General features: G+C 33.5%; 1 protein-coding gene across 5 annotated transcripts in view; it reads right to left on the bottom strand.

Annotated features, from left to right (window-relative positions):
* The window catches only part of CDH8 (cadherin 8), a 379,890-nt gene that overhangs the window by 72,855 nt on the left and 288,162 nt on the right, over positions 1-18,873 (bottom strand). For all 5 annotated transcript variants that reach the window (XM_063612664.1, XM_055298666.2, XM_055298667.2 and 2 more), the window contains exon 9: positions 7,241-7,362. In XM_063612664.1, the coding sequence (XP_063468734.1) occupies positions 7,241-7,362 (122 nt within the window). The remainder of the gene's footprint in view (positions 1-7,240; positions 7,363-18,873) is intronic.

Below are 18,873 nucleotides of genomic sequence, written 5' to 3'. Positions count from 1 at the left end.
CGAGATACCATATAATTTCCTTGGGGATTCATATGTATTTCTAAATGCAAGAGAAACTTGTAGTAAAACAAAACAAACAGAAGATCATGTTTAATTTTGTCTGATTTAATGTCTCCCAATCTTATTAGTAACACACACACACACACACACACACCAAACCACATCATATAGTGGCATGCTACCGCACAAGTTTCTATGAAAAACTCACTTTGAATAATGTTATCCTCTAAAACTCCATTTGAGTCTTTAAAAGATTGGAAGACTTTCTCGGCCTCTGTGTTAAAGTGTGTGTCTACATAGCTTAATGGTTACAGCAATGTTACCATTAGCTTCTCTGTCTTCCCAGTATTATCTCAGTTCCTCTGGTACCAGATTGTATCCAATTTACGTCACAAACACAAAGCCTAGGCTTAAAATCTCTTACTACCTAGAGTCAATTTGACTTTCTTTAAAAAACCTGCTCATCATCATGGCTTTTATGAACAAATGGAAACAAGTGTATTCAGGTTTCCTACCTGGCTCCCATCCTAAATTCTTATCCAGTATTCTGTAGGTTGAAAATACAATAAAAATATAACAGTCTGTAATAGCCCGAGACGTTAAACAATCTTTTACACCATTTTCTCTGTAGATAATCAATCTCAATTAAATTAGGGGCCAGAATAAAACGTGAAATTTGTAACCATGCAAGAGTCCCAGTCAATACATATAGAACTGCAAGTAAAACTTTGAAAGCTTTAGGTAGAATGTGTTTCTATATGATGATTCCAGTTAACTTTTTTTAAAAAAAAAATTAACCCACAGATTCCCATGGGGAAGAGTGAAGTATGGATCCTTCTTTCACCCTTGACAAATAAAGTACTTGTAAATTATCACAGGAATAGTTATTCCAATATTAGAGCAATAGATTTGTCTATTATGTTGACCCATTTAGGAATCATGTACAGTGTGTTGCTTTAAGCCACCTCATAAACATATAACAATAACAATAAAGCCCAACAAATATAATAGAAATAAAGTATTTTTTGCTTTGTAGACCACAAGACTGGTTCAAATAAATATCACTGAAAATTGCAAGTATTCATTTAGTATGTATTTGTATATCTATATATCTATATCTATCTAGTTATTCTGAAGATCTTAGGGTTTAAACTAACAGAGATTATGGCTCAGCATCACAAAACTAGTAAACAGGAAAGATCTGATCTCACATTTAGATTGTTCAAGCTCCAAACCCTCCAATATATATATATTCACTTTGCTTTGCTTTTCTGTCAAACTTGTGCTCCAAAAGTCATACTTTTGTTAATGACTCTCTTGAAATGTGTTTTGCTACATGTGGTTTCTTCAAATGTTGTTTTATGAATTCTATTAATTTACCATCTCCTTACTCCACCCAAAATAAAGTAAAAGTAGTATTTTATGCATTTTGTGGAGGCTATCAATTTCATCTGTTTTAAAATCAATCCTGTCTCCCTCTTGTGTATGCAGATAGATTATGAAAGATGCCTGCTGGCAGGAAAGCTAAAATTAAATCTCCTATATTTATTATTTCATGAGTGTTATAAAGTGCCGTAATTTCATTTTATTGTTTCACAGTTATTAGAAAAAGACTCACAGAAACTAGATAAAAAAAATAAAGTATCAAACCTATTCATTGCTAGTGTTTATCAAGGGATAATTATCTTTACTTCTCTTATTAAGCTTTATTTCTTTTCATTTAAGGTTTCATGAAATGCTTTTGAGTTAAGAATGTCATTGGTCACAGGAATGTATTGTTTTCTTTTGAAAAAAATGCTCACTCTGGATCAGACTCTTATTCTTATGATTTTGTAAGAGGTGTGTCACACAGACATAGGATTTCAAAGTTCTGCTTCCTTGGAGAGCATTGCGACATCCTAGAAATTTCAGGGACTTTGGCACTTTTAAGAGCAGACTTTAAAATTCATTTTTGCCACTTTTCATGGTAAATCTTAAGTAAGACTCATAGTCTTTTTCAGCCTCAGCTTTTATATCTATAATATGTAGTTGCTAATACCAAGCTCCTAGAGCAGGAAAGTTGATTATATGTTAGATGTGTGTGTACATTTTTCACTTGTGTAAGCAATCAGCTTTCTCAATTACTTGCATCTCCATAGCCACCACCTTAGACCTGGCTACCATTATCTTTTGCAGTTACAGCTTCCTAAATGTGCTTCCTGCTTAATCATGTGTGTGCATATGTGTATTTTATTCAAGCATAAAACTCTTTATGTTCAATCTCATTTTTGCTTATTACATGCTAGTCACGGGTATCTTCCACTCTTCTAACAAACTGAGGTCATTGTCCATTCAGGATATTTGCACATGCCTATTCTGTTGGCTAGAAGACTGTCTTCATGCCCAGCTCTTTCTCATTTTTTCCAGTTTCACCATAAACAACACTCACTTAAAAAGTAACTTTATTTGACAATACTACATAAAGTAGATCCCTGAGTTTTCTTTGTTCTTTGTCCCTCTCTGTCTAGTTGCTTGAATATTTATTTCAAACCAGTTTTAAAAATTTTAAATTATTTTGTTCATTCTATTCTTTTCATAAAATCTCTTCTTCACTAAATTCGTAAGAAAAAATAATTTTTGACCCTTTCACATTGTTTCTTCAGATTGTATTACAACAATTAGCATCTTGTAGATAGGCAATAAATATTGTCCAATAAATAAATGAGGAATTTTTCATCTGAAGAGGTTAGCATGCATACTGTGTGTTTGTGAGTGGAACAAGTGTTTCCATGATAATATCTAGGAAATTACTTTTTAAAGTATCTGTCATTGCTGAATGAAATTATTTAGAGCCATGATTCCAAGATTTTGTGAATATATGTTATATGTCAAGCATTGGCTAGATTACATATCATCCAGAAGTATAAGTGACTATCTTTTTATTTGAACTTTGATAGCCCCATAATAAACAGACTTTATATTTCTACGATGTTGGTCAGAGACAGAAAGATGAGATTAAAGAAGAGAAACCAAAATATTTTTGTTTCTCTTTTTTAACTCAGATATAATTACTTGACACCAAACAGCAACTTGTATGATAGTGATGAAGCTCAAATTATACTCCACTAGGTTTATTTATAGTTACAGAAATTCTTTCCTGAAGAATAACTGAAACTGCCTGTCACCTCTCAAACAATGAATATTTTCTGAGACTGAACAAAACACCTTGCTTCATGCCTCAGAAGAAAATATTCAATTCAGTCCCTGCACTGATAGATCATCCAGAGAAAGTCACCCTAATTCTGTATATGGTAACCAAGAGGTCAATATCTGAAATAAAATCCAAGAAAGATCCTACTAAGGAGATAAGAGTTAGAACACAGTAATGGAAGGTCCTCTGGCCAACATTGGTCACTGGAGTTCTATATTTTTCCTTCGTGTCTGGTTCTGAGTGTGAGGTTGTCAAGTATATTGAAGGAAGATACTGGTTTCTCCACATTTGTTACCTGTTCCTCCACTCGTCCAGCCAGATTACCATTCTCTTCAGAAAGAATCTGGTTTATCCCCAGCTGTCTCCTTTTCAGTACTTGATAGATGTTTTCTGTCTCTGGTGAAACTTGTCCTATATTAAGAGGTCTTTTCATTGAGATAGCTCCATTTCCCCATCTCCCTTCAGCATCCCACCTGTCCAGAAGATTTGAAACATTTTCTGCAATTCTATCATTTATAATTTTAATTAAATGTTCGCCAGAGAGAAAATTCCATGAAGGTAAAAAAAAGACTGATTTGGGGTGTGTGGTATACTACTACATTTTCAGTATCTAGCCCAGTCCTGGAACATAGTTGGTGCTCTGTAAGTATCTACTGACTGACAGAAACCCACCACCCTATCAGACACACAAACTGTCAGACATATTTCTGGCTTTCTGATTTTGGAATCCTCAACACACATTCCCATTTTTGCCATGGACATTAGAGAGGAGTAAGTGGGGAATATCCTGTTTAACCTTCCTGTTAAACTGGGAGCCAAATAATCTGCAAATGACTATATCATGTCCGAATTAGACTATATCACCACTGAATTAGAGTCTAAAGATGTATACCATCTTAAGTCTTTTGACTTAAAACAAATTACCTGAAACTATCAGATTTTTAAAAAATATATAGATAATTAGCAATGATAACATATATAATATTTAATTATGTAACAGAGATATTATTTAAAAGGATTCTAATCAAACATGATTCAGATGGATTTTGTGTAATGGACTGTGAACCATTACTCCCTGTTGAGGTTGTGGTTACACTTTTGAGAATACAAATTCAAGGGAATGTCACCTTTAACTTCAGAATCATGAGAAGGTGGAAGGAGCAGATATGATTTCCAATTCTACTTTCAAATTGAATCTAGACCTATTTTAGCTCAGATGTATCATGAACTGGAGATAACTGCCTAGACAAGAGAAAGCGACCTCCCTCTTTTTCTTCTTTTTTTTCATTCTGACTGTGTTTAGATGAGTTCAATTCAGTGGAAAAAATATAAAGCACAATAGAATTCTCTAGGCTTATGTTGATACTCATTTTCATTTTGTGAGCTGTTTTGAAAACCTCTTTACATAGGCCCTTTTGGTCCAGACAGTTTATACAGCCTGGATTTTTTTTTAATGGCTTATCCTTCCTTGATTATTGCTAATAATTTCCAGCTACACCATCTCCCAGGAAGCTGATCCCCTGAGTTTAGCCTTAAATCCACACCTTCCAGCCAACACAAGACATTTGAACGTCACCTGCAGTTTTTCTGAGGCTGTTGTAAAGCAGACATAAATTGTTTAAAAATATTGAGAAAACTATTAATTTAATGGCTCATTCGGTTTTTTGACATTTATTTTTCATGAGCATGTGATCATCTGCTAAGGAATATTTTAGTTCCATAGTGAGTCAGTCTTTTGTGTGGTATTATGAGAAATGATTGAAAGTATATCTTTGGTGAACTTCTATAAGTAAACACTTGTGTGAATAACAAATACAAATTTTGGTAAATGTTAAATATAAAAATTAGATCATTGAGCATTAAAAGTGACCTAGAAGTGATGTAAGGAATAAAACCTGAATTCTGACTAACACAAAGGATTCAAAGAGTTCAAGAAATTTGTTTCAAAAACAGCATGTACATCAAACAGTCAGCCATATGTCCAAAAATGTTGCTAAGTCATCAAAGATCTGATCCTTTCATGTAACTAATGAACTCTAATAAATATGCCTAAACAGATCATTAGAGGATAAGATGGTGTAGCACACATACACACAACATAACCGTTTCTTCAGAGAAAGAGTCATTCATTGTGATTTGCAAAAATCATAAAACAAAGAATCAATTTTTTATTTTGGTTTTGCATAGGAAAGATGAGAAAACAATGCATTTTTTTCTGAAGTTAAGAAGAACGGCTGAGAAATCATTAAAACTTTGAAAACAGTCAAAATCCACAGGGCAAACCTACAAATTCCCAGAGATCCAAGAAGCATGCTTGTCAATAACACAAGTGAAGCCAATGTTGAGTTTTTGAAATATCAATGTCATTGACTCCTTGAACTTATGTGATGAGTTTTGCATGAGCAATAGAGTTTTATTTAAATTCTGAAGTATTTTACAGACTCTATGTGATTGAAAAAGTCTAGCTTACCAGTCTGTGATTTGGCTACATTATCTCAGCAATGATCTGGTCCACACAACAACCATATCCTTGAAACAACCTGCCATATTTTGATCAAACTCTCTCTGACAACTCAATCTACCAATTTAGGTAAATGATATGTATTGATATATGTGTATATATAAAAACATACACACGCCCTTCTCAAAGGATCACAAATGAAGATGCTCAAAACGTGTGATCGATAGGGGGTAATGCCACATGATAAAATTAGGAAACATTTAAGCTAATGTTAGAATATTATAAAAATAAACATACATCTCTACTAAAGCTGAATGCTTTGATAAGAACATGGCTAGATGTTTAAAAGTAATCAGTTTTATCATTAGAATTTTAGCTTTAACGTGTGTGTGTGTGTGTGTGTGTGTGTGTGTGTGTGTGTGTAGTGTGTCTTATTCTGGTAGATGGAAACAATGCTAATCCTCCAGATACATGACAGTAGTCTATGGAGAAATGTCCACTGTTTTACAGGAGGGTAACAAATTGATCATTTATAAGAAAGCATACAGGTACAGTGCTAGTCCTTTCTTTAGGGGGAAAAAAACCTGACTCTTGTCAGGTAAGCTGCTTAGCAAATAGTAAGTTTAATTCCTAACACCCACATGAGGCACAAGAATAGTTGGATTAACAACTCCAGTGTCATACTGTCAGCTGCTGTTTATTTAAATTAAAATGTCACCATCCAGAAATAAATTAGGAAGTTGAAAAATGATAAATTTCTTAAACATACAGTACTTTGGTACCTTGTTAAAGTAAATCTATTACATTTATGGTTTTGCAGAACTTTACATAGGCTATTTCCATTTTGACATTCAGAGTATAGCAGATATTTGTTTCTGTTCATCTTGCTTGTTTAACTATTTTCCTCCCTTTCTTCTTCCCTCTTTTTCTCCCTCCCTCCCTTCCTCCCACTCCCATTCCGATTCCCTCTCCCTCGCCCTTTTCTTCTCCCTCTCTCTCACTTTCTTTGTTTTTTTTTTCTGTTTTCATTGTCCCATCTATGCTATATGAGGCACAAAAAACGTTCTACTAATACACACATCTAAAATGTGTTGTTCATCTTATGTTTATCTAAATATATATACATATTTACAGATTTCAATATTCACTTTCTACAACTTTCTATAAACCACTGGTCTTCTTGGGTTTCACTATTATTTGTTATTCATATGTTTGCTGTGAAACAAATGTCTCCTCTCCATGAGGTTTTACCTTGCTTCTTGTCATTTGAAAGTAAAAATTCAGCCCCCATCACTCTAAGACATCTCCTGCTATCATCCATATCCCAAGATATTTTAAGACAGTGATTTGGCTCTGGGTTTGTGGCACAGCAGGTTGTTCCACTTTAGGAGCCAATTTGGTCATAAGTAGGAAGAGAAATAACATCTGATGGAGAAAAAAAATTCCCTCTCTGTTCCCATTTGGATGTGTTTCTTGCCTGAGACTTTGCAGATCATAAATGATGCAAATGCACAATATAATGCAGGTTAATCAAATATGAGACAGTTGTATACAAACATATTCAGCATTAACAACATGGAGATATTTACTTGGCCGGGTTTTCCATTTTCACATAAAAATGCCTCATATTCGGATGCGAATTCAGGGGCGTTGTCATTGACATCCAGCACTTTAATAGCAACAGGTACTCTTGATATCTGACTGTGGTTCCCTATGGGAAGGAAAAAATAACATCAGCATTGAGGGTATTTCATTTTAACGTGCAACTCAACTTTCTCTTGAAAGCATGTGTGTCTGTTTCCAACTTCCCTTAATTAGGATGTTTTCAACATGGTGATTATAGAGTCTGACCAAATAAGAAAAATAGCAAGTGCTTGACTGCTTTAAAAAAAGCATAAATTGTTATTTCAAACACCATTTGCTGGAGTTTAGCTTGATAAAGACCATTTCTGAATAAATTAAAAGAGGTTTCTTTGATAAAGCAAGCTTTATTTTATTGATAAGGGATCCATTCTTTAAAAGAAAAATGTTGTATACAACAAAAATGTATCTCTTTTTTGCTTGAGTAGAACACAACCCATTTTAAGCTCTTACTCGCTTGACTGGCTGTATAATAGAGATGAACACTTAAAACCTAGCAAAAGGCCAGAAACAAATCACTTGTTGAGAAGCGGTCCTTAACAATGATAAAAGAGGTAAGATTAAAGATGAAATATCATATATTTTATGAATCGCATTTTTCATTAAAATTGACCCTGGAATATTTTTGGATAAGATGATCCCAAGTGATTTTAATATTGTCATTTTCATGAGGATTTTTATCAGTGTAAACGAATAATAATCTTCTAATCTTTCCAGGTCAATTCCAATAGCAAAGAACTCAATACATAATCTTTAATCCCTAAATCCTTATTTTTTTTAAGTTATGTATGCGCACATACACACAGAAGGAGATCTAGTCTATTAATACATTGCTGACTTGGGCCATGTTACAGTTTTCACTTGCAATAAATGGCATATAGTTTGACTTTGACTGTACCATGTAATAATCTTTTGATCTGTTATAAATTACACAGAATGCATTGGAGATGGCCAATTATTTATTTGTGTTTCTGTGGCACTGAATATTTATAAGCAAGCCAAGAGGGGAAAAAATGTTTGGCTTTGAATATGAACAAACAGACTTGCATTTGATATATCAAACTCCTCTTTTTGACAATTGATTACATTTGGAGCTCTAAAATACTCATTTTTTTTGGTTAAAGATAAAAGTATTCCTAAAGTATACACCAAATAGCAATAGTTATGCTACAGATTTACAGTTGGTTTGCCCTGCTGGCTCTGCTACAAGATTTGAATTTAGTTGAGTGCCATGACTACTCTCCAATATTCTAATTTGGTTAACTACAAGTGGCTGAATACAATCCCGAGGAATTAATGGAACTTGACTTCACTTCCCAAAAATCAAGGAAACATGCACTTTCCTAGTTTTGATAGAAGGAAGAATCCAAATAGAAGTTTAACATATGACTCTAAGACAAGGAACTCATATTTTATCCTTTATCTATTCAACAAAACTCTATGAAGTTTATAATTTGAGTAAGGTATGGTTATATTTTTAAATATTTACTTCCATTTTCCAGCCTGACCATTAGCTAAATAGCAGTTCTTGGAGAGTAAAAAGGAGCATAGCATTTTGTGTTAAACATGCACATTTGGAGACCCAGCTTTTCCTTCTACTACTTGTGTGACTCTGAGCAAGTAATTTAAACTCAATTTTTTCCTAAAAAAAATGAAACTCAGAAATTTAACACTTTGGTTTTAGAATTATTATAAATGTCATGTGAGAAAAAATTAAAAGTGTCTTATACAGTATTGGACACACATTCGAAGGTATTATAGCTTTTGCTTTTTGCAATTTTCCACATCAATAGCATCATGTGTATTGAATACTATTCATGATGCAAAATATTTCACATAATCATATTTCATTCAATCTGCACAAAAAAATCTATGAAGTAGCTAATGGGATCCCCATATGTAAGATGTAAACCTGACACTTAAAATATTATATAATTTTACCAAGATTACTAAGTTAAGCACCTACTTCAAAATGTGATCTTGCTCTTCCAGACATAAGCCATTTTCATAGTATAATACTGATGAAGTCCAAAAAAAAAAAAAATACGTGTGTGTTTGTGCCTTTGTATGTGTGTGTGTGTGTGTGTGTGTATGAAGGTTACTAATTATTACTATCTCCTCAAGAATGTTTATAAATTTGTTACAAATACTTACCTGAAATTTGATAAATATTTGAAGTTTTGGCCCAAATAGCAAATACCGAATGTCTAAGGTGTTGTATCATCACTAATAGTTTCAGAATTGCACTCGTAATCTGCAACCCTCCCTATGAAACTGTGCAATTTAACTTCCAGAATTTTGCTCATGGTCCTATTTCACCCAATTGGAGTCCCGTTAATTGATTAACTTCCTTGTGTAATTCTCTGTTTCAATTCTAAGAATTGCTGGTTATTCCTTTTAACTCTATAACACTTTCTTTCCATTCTACATCCTAGACCAATTCCTGTGTATGTAAATAATTAAAGAAACTTCTACTAGATATTTTTACCTTAATCTCGCTAAATATTCAATTAATAAATAGTGACTAGCACAGGCTTAATAAACTGCATGTACAGATTAGACAGTGAATAATAGGGGTACAGTCTTAGAAAACTGAAAGTATAAGAAAAAGCTACCATATTCCTTAAACATTATTTTGCTCCTTCCGAAGTGAAAAAATTGCTAATCTTACGAATTCAGATACACTGACAATGGTTGATTAGGCCAAGTCAACTATATATGACATTATTCTTTGTTTTCCTTATCTTTAATATTACATGCACACATGCACACACACACACACTCATATCTACACACTGCAGGCAAACATGCATATACACATTGTCTTCCCACTCTTTTGGTTAAAAAATTGTCAAAGTCCATTCTTATTTTTCTCTTTTCTTTTTAATTTGGCCTCATAGTTGCAATAAGTTGTAATTATCTCTTAGACCTAGATGACCAACAGGTGGCAAAACTCAGACATAAAGAATGAACAACGCCCATCAGCTTCTTATTGGAGGCAATTTTCAACATTAAAGTAGGTTTTCTCATATGTCATATATGGGACAAAGTGGTATTTATCTATTCCTGGGGCCCAGTGCAAAATACCAACTAATATCTTTTTAGGAACAATGTGGGATTAGGGAGCTATTACTTAACACTGTTGGAAAATCATGAATGACATATAACATTTTTTCAATTGTCATATTTCACGTGTCCCAGCACCTCTGCAAGCAACTAATGTTTTAGTATAATGGTCAAAGAACTCTTCGTAAATAATTATTATTTTCTTCTTTAGTTTGTGGTTCTTTAGTTTATAGCTTGGTAAGAAACTAGGAACTAAATTTGGAACCTACTTTTTATAGCTGTAAAGAATATCATGGTGTACAAATTCAACTATTTTTTACATTTATTTAACAATTATGCAAGTGTACTCAATTAATTTGTTCTTATTTAGTTGTATTGTAGATATTTCTAGATGTCTCTTTTTAATATTTTATCTATTTCTTTAGAAAAATTAAGCAAAAGAAAACCTAAACTGTTTACTCTGCACTGAAAAGCTATTTCCAGGTGCTTAGAATTTCTCTAGTTATCACTCAAAATTTAGCATATGTCACATCTCTTCCAGAAAGCCTTCTTAACACATCGTTCAATTTTGTTTGTTTGTTTTCTTGTTGTTGTTTTTTAAGACTCATTACATGATAGCCTGAGGAACTCTACAAACCCAGTCTCCAGAAAAACTTGTGGAAGTTTTTTTTAAAAAATAATTAGTCTATGGAAAAAGTCCTAAGGGATACAGCAGGTGAGACAATAAGATTGAGGTCACTGCCTCCTTCTCTCCACAAAGCACTTCACTCCTTAAGAAAGGAGTTTCAAAGCCATGGCTCAAAGATTTTGCTTGAGAGTGAAAGAGAAAAGCAGGCCTTGAAGCAGAAGGTTCCTTCATATACAAAGGAATGTGACATTCAAGCCTAAGTGTAAACTCAAAACACTAATGCTTGCTATGAAAGACAAATGAGAGAGTGTTGGTAGATCTGGTAGATTCACTGGAGAGATAGGCTAGTTGCTAGAGAGAATGCAGATAGAGTCAGCTGAAATGAGCCCTCTAGGAAAAGTAACAAATCTCAAACATTTATCTAGGGAATCACTTCTTCAACAGAGCCCAAATTTGAATGGATCATACCGTGGAACAAATTATGACCTAGGGCACTCTTGAATACAGTTGAGCAGTTGGCTGGCAATTAAACAACCTTAATAGCTGGATGTGGTCAGGGACAGAGACAATCAAAGAGAGCCCTGCCAAAACCACTGTATTTCCAGGTGTTTATGTAAATATCCAACACTGTACCTCTGGAGAAGTAAGATCACAGATTTTACACCACTGGGGAGAAAAGGTTTTACTAAAACAATTCAGCAAGTCACAAACAAGTGAGTAAATAATAATTCCAAACTCCAGAGGAGGATTGGTAACTAGAATTGCTACATTGTATTATTGAAAATATCTAGTTTCCAAAAAAAGTTACACGACATGAAAATAAACAAACAATAAAGTATGACCCATAGGTCAGAGAAAAATCAGGCAAAAGAAATCATATGTAAGAGTGACCATATGTCAGATTTAACAGAGTTCAAAGTAGCCATTAACATATATTAAAAAAGGCATAATTAAATATGTAAATGAAGATACCATAACAACATAACATCAAGTAGAGAATGTCACTAAAAAGACAGAAATTATTAAAAAGGAAGCAAATGGAAATTGTGCAGTAGGAAATTACCATAACGGAAATTTTAAATTCACTAGAGAGACTCAAAAGTAGATTTAAATTGGCAGAAGAAAGAATTACTGAAAGTGAAGATCAGTAGAGAATCAAAGAACAGCAGTTAAAAAAAAATAAAGAAAAATGAGCAGAGCCTCAGCGAAATATAGGACACCATTAAATGTCATATATGCATAATAGGAGTGAGAGAAGAAAAGGAGACAGAGAATGGAGAAAAAAATGAACAAATAATTCCTGTAAACTTCCCAAATTTATTGAGAAACACTAGCCTGTATATCCTAAAACTTCCCCCAACAAACTCTAAGTAGGATAAACACAAAGAGACTCACAGACATATCATATCTAAAATGCTAAAAGCCAAAAACAAGAACATTTTGAGACCAGCGGGAGATAAACAAACAAACAAAAACTAATCACCAGGGAACCCCAATAAAAATAGCAGCTAACTTCTCATCTGAAATAAAGAAAGTGAGAAAACAGTAAGATAACATATTCAAAGTGTTCAATGAAACATAATTGTCAGCCAAGAATCCTATATCCATCACAAGTATCTTTCATAAATGAAGGTAAAATAGAGTCATCACCAGATAAGCAAAATCTTAGAAAATTTGTTCCTAGTAGAATATCTGCTACACTCACAATAAATGATAAGAAATTCTTCAGTTGAAAACAAAGGATCCTAGACAATAATTCTAATCCAAATGAAAAAAATAAAGAGAAAGGAAAACGGTAAAGGTAATTATGCCCTTATAAAAGACTGTATAAATCCACATTACTCCTCCTTTCTTATTTTAACCGTAATTGCATAAATCTCTATGTATCTATTTATATTATCGTATATAATACTATTGCTGAGCTTGTAACATATCAAAATGTAATATATTTGCCAATCATAGCAAAAAGGAGGTGAGTGGGTATGAAAGTGTACTGGGCTAAGAAAATGAATTTAGGCTGTAACTCAAATCGACAGGAACAAATGAAAAGAACAGAAATGATGAATAAGGAGATTACTATAACAAAAGCTATGAATATATACTTTAAAAACAAAGTATTATATAAAGCAATAATTATAGCAATACAATTTTAGGGTTTATAACGTATATGTAAAAGATATACATCAGTGATATCACAAAATAGGAGGGGAAGGCAATAGAACTATATAGGAGTAGCATTTTTATATCTCACTTGAATTAAGATGATATACATCTGAAGCTTATTCTGCCAAGTAAAATGTATATGGTAAGCCCTGGAAGAACCACTAAAAAGTTACAAATATTTGTTACAAATAATTACATACTTTTGGGTGTATGTTTGTATACAAATACATTTCTCTGGTTTCCAAATTTTCTGTAAGGAATATAACTGATTTTATAATCAGGAAGTAAACAGTGACTTTTTTTGCAAAAAAAAAAAATCTTTATGTTGTAGGATTTGACATCTTACATGTTATTTGAGATTTGACACTAAAATAAAATAAGAAAATAAAAAAAATTGTGCTTCATCAAAATTAAAAATATTTGTGTTTTAAAGGAAACTATCAAAAAAAGTAAAAAGACACTGACATATCACGTTCATATATCTAAAGTCATATAATCATAAAATTGTTCCTTGATATATTAATTATTACAGCCCATTAATATGTTCCTTGGCCTTGCTTTTGCCAGTGCCCTTCCCACCCTTCCTGTCACTTTCAGATAAATTTCTCCAGCTGTTAATTGTTTTGTCCAGTATAAAATTTATCATAAAACAACTTTTGAGTTTGTACTACCCTAAAATATTCATTTCAAAATTATGTGGTTTAAATTGTAACTCGTTGATTCTTGAGCCCTCTATATCTCCTCCATAGTGATCTAGGATGACAGTGATCCAGTAAATGATCAATGAATACCTCAAAACATTCAAACTAATTAATGTAATCTAACCCATAATCTTAAATAATATATTATTTTTATTAATTCATTCATTTTCTTGATAGCTTATCTACTCTCTGCCCTAATTTTGATTATTGAATATGTATAGTGATGTATAAGTAGTGTTCTATGTGCCTTCAATACAAGAAAAAGCAAACAGAGATAAATACTCTGTTCTCTCAGAACTTATAGTACAGTAGCAGAGAATAATCAAATAGTGTTGAATTATACGCTAGACTGAGAGATATGAAGAAAAGCAGACAGTTTCAGTGCAGCACATCACAGACAGAGCTTAACCAGTTTGGAGGGTTTAAAGAGGATGGACCTTGAACATTCACAGTTGGAGTTGAGGTAGGTGAACTAGGAAGCATTCCATTTAGAGAACATATTGGGACCTTGTTGATGTTGACTTATCAGCCTTGCTGGGGGGAACATGATTTCCTTCTGTATTTGCAAGGATGCTACAATGAGCATGGGTCTCTAGCTCCAGTGACAGATCTGCTTTTGCCTTCTGTGTTCACCTCCTACTCCCTTTCTAGGGCCATTTTCCAGAGTTTATATTTTCACGGCACTTCTGTCCATACTGGCCATGCTTGTGCCTATTTTGTGAGAGGCAAGTCCTTCCAGTTTTCTTAGACCACCCTTCTTTCAAGGTCCCTTACAAGCCCCACCTTTTCCAGAAGGCTTTTGTTAGAATCAGCAGCAATTATCATCTGCCTTCCTTCCTTCTCTCTCACTCTCTGTCTCTCATTTTTTGTTTTAACTTCACAAGAGTTGTTTAGAGTTATTAAACTGTGTAGTAAATATTCTATCTATCCAGTAAATGTGAGATTTTCTTGTCTCTTCAATTAAGTTTAAAACATATTTCAAAAAAATTATGACTTTTTCTTTTCTTTTTCGTAAACTTGTTTATATTAGTTTCCTAGGGCTGCCATAACAAATTACCACAAGCTTCATGCCTTAAAGACATAGAAATGTATTCCTTCACACTCTCACACTTGGAGGTCAGAAGTCCAAAATCAAGGTCTCAGTGGTGCCAAATGCCCTGAGAAGCCTCCAGTGAACCATCTTTCTTTGTCCATTTCAGCTTCTAGTATCTCCAATATTTCGTGGTTTGTGATGACATAAACCCAGTTTCTGCCTCCATCTTCACATGGCTTTCTCTTCTTGTATCTTCTCTTCTATTTCTAATAAGGACACTTGTCATTGGATTTAAGGCCTACCTAGGTGATCTAGAATAATCTCATCTCAAGATCCTTACTTAATTACATCTACATAGACCGTTTTCCAAATGTGATTTTGACAGGTTTCTGGGGTTTGGACTGGATATATCTTTTTTGAGGGCCACCATTCAATTCACTAAATTATCGCTTTCCAAAAGCCAGGACATTCATGACTAACTAAAACAATACTATCACAAATACCCTTTTGTCCTAGAAAACAGAGATATGCGACATTATTGTGGTTGTGCATAATTATTTGAATTCATTCTTCAAAATATAATAAATATAAGCTCAAGAATGTTAAGTACCCCTAACTCTCTCCTGAGAATTTTGATAAATGCCTTTGTCATTCATTCATTATCTTACTATTCTTCTACTCAGTTATTCAATACATAGTTATATATGTATGTCCATTTAAGATGAATCTCCTATAACCAAGTAATCCATAGTATTTTGAAAAATATCACATTATAGTGGTTTATCTATATCTTCATTTATCCTACAAGTTATTAATTTTCAGTGTTGTGGAAGAATATAGAAAGAAGAAGCACTTTTCTACAGTCATAGAAAGATTTAAAATAGGGAATTATCTTTTGCCTTTTAAAATTAGTAAAAGCACTTTACTTTAGGTATAGAAAGGTGGAGGCCAGGTGCAGTGTGCTATAATCCCAGCACTTTGAGAGGCCAAGGCAGGGAGATCACTAGGTCAAGAGATCGAGACCATCCTGGCCAACATAGTAAAACCCCATCTCTACTAAAAACACAAAAATTAGCTGGACACGTTGGCACAAACCTGTAGTCCCAACTATCCAGGAGGCTGAGGCAGGAGAATCGCTTGAACCCGGGAGGTGGAGGTTGCAGTGAGCCGAGATCATGCCACTGCACTCCAGCCTGACGACAGAGAAAGACTCCATCTCAAAAACAAACGAAAAACAACAACAAAAAAAAAAAAAGAAAGAAAGAAAGGTGGACAATTGTTTCAGATAGAGTAAAAGGCATGTAAAAAGGCCCAGAGACCATGCCATCACCAAATAATCAGGAGTTCTAATGGTGGGACTATCCTGAGATAAGGCCAATGGTGATATTAGGAGAGAAATTTGGCGGCATGTCAAGACAAGTATTGTTTTATGTGGCAATGAGCCAGATATATATCATGTGATCACTGGCAAGCCATTGAACTATTTCTGGATCAGGTTTATTTTTTAAAAACTGGCAAAAAGCAGACTGAAAGAGAAATTATGTTTCATTTTGTTTAGCCCTAAGTAGATGAATGTTTTCCCCAGGTATATGAATGCCTCAGAAATCTACTGGGTATTTCTTGAAACTGCTAAAACACAGAGAAAAACAATAAAACAAATAAAACCTATTGTTCCATGTCCCCAAACACCACCAAAATATCTTATCTTTATCAATATTATATGAACAGACATGATTGAAATTACAACTTATAATTTTCAACATGTGTCATATTTAAATACGAAGATCCACTTGTATCTAAATTAATGAAATGATAGCAGTTCAAATTTTAAAGATATTATACAGCAATAAAACTAATTAGATAAGCTTCTAAAGAAATTATTTATGTCCTTTGTGACTGGCCCCAAAATGTTTGCCTTTCATCTGATATACAAACACTAAACATAAAGATATTATAATTAGAAACTTAATTAACATTCATTAAAGATTAATTTGCTAAACACAAGAGATGTGACAAAGTGGTCTGGAAGGAAAAGCCCATATCAATTGGTCACAAAAGTCAGGCTGTTTTCACATATGATGGGAGAAAAGGCTGAAATAGCATCTGGTATAAACAAGTTCTTGACTTCTACCATTTGAGTAGTAGTGACTTCCTATCACCTCTCTGTCACATACCCTCATGAATTGCCCATTAATTTTGCCCTTTTATAATCAAAGGTAATGGAATACTGCCAAGTCTAAGTTACTTGGTAATTTGCTTTTAACAGGTTTCCATGAGCTGCTGTTTTTGCAGGCATCGATTGAAATAAACAGACTTGCCTTTTCAAGCTATAAGAGAGAAAAATGATTTGACAAATTTAGATTTACTAGTGGGGCACAATAAATAATTATTGAGCTTTCTACAAGTAGAAGGGTAGAAGCTATGAGCAGTAAATTATAGTCAATTGGGGAATGCAAAATAAGAGAATTTATAATTGAATAGGTAATAAGAGGAGCAGTGGAATTTTATAAAAATAGGAAGACGTGAATTGAATATATGATGGAAATACAGCAACTTAGTAAGTTTAAAATAAAACTGATGGGAATTTGAAAGAAGATACTGGAAATAATGTCAATAGTGGGGTTAAGCTCTCAATGACTAAAGACGAAACTTTTTGAGACACATTTTGCCCATAAATGGCATATTAATTTCTAAATCGTTAGTGATGATTTATCAAATCCATAGATTATTAGATAGCTGAGGAACAAGTTAGAATATAATTAACCAACAGGCACCAAGAGGGTAGCCATGCTTCTGGGGATATTTTTGATAGTTTTTATCTTTACAGTGTTGTTTTTATGCATTCCCCTTTCTCTGTTATGGCAACTGTATTCTTGCACTGATTGAAATGCAGACTTTTGACACCATCAAATACTTCTCAAAAAATTTCTGCGTTCTGTTGTACAAAGAAGGAGCAGTTGACCACCAGAATTTCAATAATTTTTGAGGATAAGATTGTGAAATTTTCAGCAAGCCAAGAGTATAAAGAGTAGTCACTTTATTTCACTCCTTGAAATCCCAGTCATATCTAGAGTAATTTAGAATTAAGTTAGAACTTTAATCAAATTGGGGCTTTAGTGTCTAATGAACAAAGCTTATAAGTTATAGCCTTTCTATTAACCAAGAAGTGGCTCTCTCAAGAGAGGGGAAAAAATACTTTCTCTCACTGAGAAAGCTGTGGACTTAGACATTTTTGAAAATGCCTTAAACTCCCTGGAGAAAATGACTCTTAAACAGTGACTTTGGTTCAAGCCCTCACTGACCCCTGTGTGTTTTCCCTGACTGCTAAAAAGCATGCTATCTTGCTACTCCATTTTCAAATGCTCTAAATGGGGAGAAAATGTGCGGGTCCCTTGTTTATTAACATTCGTCTTCAGTGAACCTGGAAATAGTGGAGTTCTGTATAAGCACTTGGCAAGTTCTTCACTCCACCTTTTCCTATGTATCTACAATGAACCCTCAGAATCCTTTCTCCTCACAAGAATTGAGATCTTGAAAACTAGGGTAGGCACATTTAGGGTTGTAAAATTTGAATCCCATGGGGAAAAGATTTAGAGCCACTGGAGAGAGACCTGACTGTATCCTTCATAGCCTTTTAATCTTAGATCCTTTCTTTGTATTTCATAAATGTAAAATTTTAGCAATCACACTCCACATAAAGATAACATGAGTGATAGTTTATAAAAAACAATAGTATGAATGAGCATGGAACTATTATGTTTTCTATTTTTCTTTTAATTTGTGTTTTATAATGCGACCTACTTTTAATTATTTAAGTATGCTTACAAATTTGTTGTCCTCTGTTGTCTATACCGTGCATACAAATGTCATCTTTTTTGTTTTGCTTTTGATGCGTGTGTATGTGTGTGTGCACATACATGGCTTTTATTTGTTTCTTTTGTTTTAGTTTTGATCTGGGTCTTCATCCTATTATGTATTACTTTGGTTCAG

This window comes from Symphalangus syndactylus, chromosome 11 (genome assembly GCF_028878055.3).
Source record: "Symphalangus syndactylus isolate Jambi chromosome 11, NHGRI_mSymSyn1-v2.1_pri, whole genome shotgun sequence".
Lineage (NCBI taxonomy): Eukaryota > Metazoa > Chordata > Mammalia > Primates > Hylobatidae > Symphalangus > Symphalangus syndactylus.
The sequence above is the reverse complement of the archived record's forward strand: the minus strand, read 5'-3'. Positions and strand labels throughout refer to the sequence as shown.